The 3,675-nt window shown below is 33.3% G+C and overlaps 1 protein-coding gene across 5 annotated transcripts in view; it reads left to right on the top strand.

The window, feature by feature from the left end:
• The first annotated feature begins 2,044 nt into the window (after positions 1–2,044).
• The window catches only part of LOC110457881 (leucine-rich repeat-containing protein 74A-like), a 26,784-nt gene continuing 25,153 nt past the window's right edge, over positions 2,045–3,675 (top strand). For 4 of the 5 annotated variants that reach the window (XR_002463731.1, XR_002463730.1, XM_021509331.1 and 1 more), the window contains exon 1: positions 2,378–2,775. Coding sequence is in view for 2 of the 5 variants with exons in the window: in XM_021509331.1 (XP_021365006.1) it covers positions 2,725–2,775 (51 nt within the window). In the remaining 3 variants the exon portion in view is untranslated. Of the gene's footprint in view, positions 2,224–2,377; positions 2,776–3,675 lie in introns of those variants that run through there. The other variant, XM_021509333.1, reaches the window with a different exon arrangement.

Raw genomic sequence — 3,675 nt, 5'->3', positions numbered from 1 at the left:
AACATATTTATGTGTGGTATAATAGAAACAGAAACACCTAACATATTTATGTGTGGTATAATAGAAACAGAAACACCCAACATATTTATGTGTGGTATAATAGAAACAGAAATACCTAACATATTTATGTGTGGTATAATAGATACAGAAACACCCAACATATTTATGTGTGGTATAATAAATACAGAACACCTAACATATTTATGTGTGGTATAATAGATACAGAACACCTAACATATTTATGTGTGGTATAATAGAAACAGAAACACCTAACATATTTATGTGTGTTATAATAGAAACAGAAACACCCAACATAAATTATGTGTGGTATAATAAATACAGAACACCTAACATATTTATGTGTGGTATAATAGATACAGAACACCTAACATATTTATGTGTGGTATAATAGAAACAGAAACACCTAACATTTTTATGTGTGGTATAATAAATACAGAACACCCAACATTTTTACGTTGTTTTTTTTTACTTCTGTTTTTTGACGCTTCGGTATTCTCTAATTGTTTCAAGTGGAGAAGCTATTTTTATTACACACCTTATTAATATCATATAAAATACAAATAGTATGTCTTCTTGATTCATAAACAAGCTAAATAGATTTACATAGATAGATCAGAAAACGTTTATTAAGATAAAAGAATGGTAAAAATATGCAAAGTCATAAAAAGTAGAAGAGAGTGAAATCTACAGCTCTATAGAAGTATGAAGTTTAAGCCCGATCTGGATTATGACGGCATCATTTGAAAACCGTGACCCATGAACGTCCTGACTAAGGGAGTCTTGAAAAAAGATAACACTTTCTTGAACTTGAAAATAAATTACACTATTTAAGTTGACATATCTTCTCATAATTACATTGTAATTTGATATATGGGTTCATATATTTATTTTGACCAGTAGTGGCACTTTTGTCGGCACTTTCGTCGCTAAAAATTGAGAATATGTATACACATGATTGTTTTATTATTGTGTGGTGTTAGGTTTTGGTAATGGCAACCTTTTCACTTTTATATTTTTACTTTAAAAGTATTTAAAGTATTTACTATATAAGACGTAGAACCGAGTGGATTTGAAACGAGTATGCGAGTAGTAATTGTATCGCATTGTTTGTTATCGAGTATTTTTTTATAAAATAAATGCTTTGTTTATGTGATGCCTGACAGTTACATCGTGTGTTCAAAGGAGCAGATTAATAACAAAAGGTCGATAACTCTTGTATTCTTCGAATAAAAAAATTCAAATACAGTATCGAGCCGAGTCTCGTAAAGATACTACTAATTGTCCCGCCATTCTTCCGGTGTTTTGGACCTTTTTTATTTTCAGTGTCCAACCTAAGCAGGGTACGAATGTGAATAGCGCGACCTTTTATATATATATATAACTAGTTTTCGCATTATTTCACCTACGCTATTGTGTATGCGTGTCTCCGTAACGACGGTATTCATTGTCTATCTCTCATTCACATGCTAATTCCAATTAAATAAAGTGTTTTTTAATTCTTACAAAAGATGTATATGCATGTAAACGGACCTAATCAAGCAGAGTAGACATTCGTTACAGTAGCCGTCACCTGTTATTTAAATCTTGATACATATATATCTATCAGTTGGGTTAATTCATTCAGGGCCATTCATACTGAACAGCGTTCATATATCTGGTCTGAATTTTATTGAACTGATCCGTGAAACGATAACACTGGGATATACGTAGAGAGATCTCTATCTAAACCACCTAGAGTTAAAATACACGCTATATTGTGTATTGCAGACAATGCTTCTTAAACAATATATATGCAAAGGAAAAAATAAGAATTTAGAGGGTTGGGGCGTAACACATAGAGGCCCATATGTTGTTTATTTATACACCATTACACCTTATATAGTCAAATAGAGTTATAAAATATATCATTAACATAATGTTTTTGTAAAGATTTTAACCTAGATATATGAAATATTATTAAAATGTCAATTAATGAGAATATTTAACCCTTAACGTGCCTCCAAGTTTCTCAGCTGTGTGCTGTGACGACTATAGTGTGGACATGTATAGCAAATGTATCTGACTCGTTAGTACTGTAATATGTTATAATTCAGACATGGATTTAGTTAATGAATGGACCTGTATTTAATAGTTTAATCCTTACATAAATGGAGAGTAGTACCGACCTCTGAGGAACTAACATACAGCCTATATAGGGACCGGGTAAGTAATGAGATTATCCCTCACTAATCAGCTTAGTGCCAAGATCGAACGATGGTCGAAGTAGGATCTTGAGTGAAATCTGTTTTGGTCCGTATTACTTTAAACATTATGTACATAGCTTTATATCACTGTTATGGTGTTATTTGTTGTTGGCCTGTAACAGTAAATGACTTTTTGCTACAGTTTATATTTGTTCTGCCGTTCAATGCTATACAAACTGATGACAAAGTGACCGCTGGTCATATAATGGACAGCACTACCGTACCTTAGTGTATGTTTGTATTAACAAATATATGTATTTGGACGGAGACTAATGGATTTACGTATCCCGTGACTGATTTGATTGAAGTACAACGGTGACATATTTAAAATGACCTTTTACATTTCAACACTTGTAACACTACCGAATTTTCATCATCTTTAGGTGTTTTTTTTATGTGATCGTCAACTCCGTGGTTTCATATTTGAGAATCTGTGTAGTTATCACATCAGTGTGTCATCATGACTACTACCAAGGCGGAATATTTAGCTACAACTCACCTTCCTTACACGGTAAGTTATACAGTGCTGTGTTCGAACAGCGAGCCGGACACTGACTTACATTGGACAGTCAGGATAATACAACGGAGATGATCACTTTTATCAGGAAACTTTATCGATTTTGTGTCTATGCTTTTAATTTCATAGAGTCGCTGCTGACTTTTATAAAAACGAAATGGGATTGTAAAACATTCAACAGAGGTGAGGGAGATCAAGGTCAGGACTTTAATTAGTTTACATGACCGCGCGAGGTATCTTAATTACCTACTGATTAGCGCGATTGTGATGCCATTTCTCACCCTTGTACAATATTAATTTAAAAACAACGACCCATAGTGTTAGTCGAGTATTTGGTGATTCGTGTGAACTTGCAGATTTATCATCTGACTCTATTAAGAGTCATATTGTCTTGTCCACTTTTGATGACAACATATGTGGTTAACTTTAGGTTTGATATAATAAGTTGCCCGCTTTTTTAAAGTATATATATTTTTATTTATTTTTTTACCTTTTCAGGAATACACTCTTTAATGTCCAAAATCAATAATATTAATTCGATAAAATTATTGTCATATGTGTTGTCGAAGATTAATAGAATCCTCTACTACCATGAGAGTATGACAGAGGAATCTGAAGCCGAGGGGGATATTCTTGGTTGTCTAACTGGAGGTTACATTCTTGATTCAAGTAAAGAAAAATACATTAATAAATATAACTTAACGGGTTAAGATTTCTATGGAATATCTATGCTTTAAGTACTCACTTACCAAACACTGATTGAGTCGAGAGTGAGAGCAGAGTAAACACCAGCAGTGAGAACCTCGCCATTGTTCTCTTCCTTGTATCTTGTTCGGCCTTAGATAAGGCCTTCACCTGGTCTTGTGGGGTGGGGTTGTTTTTTTTTGGGGGGGG

This window comes from Mizuhopecten yessoensis, unplaced genomic scaffold (assembly GCF_002113885.1).
Source record: "Mizuhopecten yessoensis strain PY_sf001 unplaced genomic scaffold, ASM211388v2 scaffold9369, whole genome shotgun sequence".
NCBI lineage: Eukaryota > Metazoa > Mollusca > Bivalvia > Pectinida > Pectinidae > Mizuhopecten > Mizuhopecten yessoensis.
Note: the sequence above shows the minus strand (reverse complement) of the source record. Positions and strands in the feature narration are given on the sequence as shown.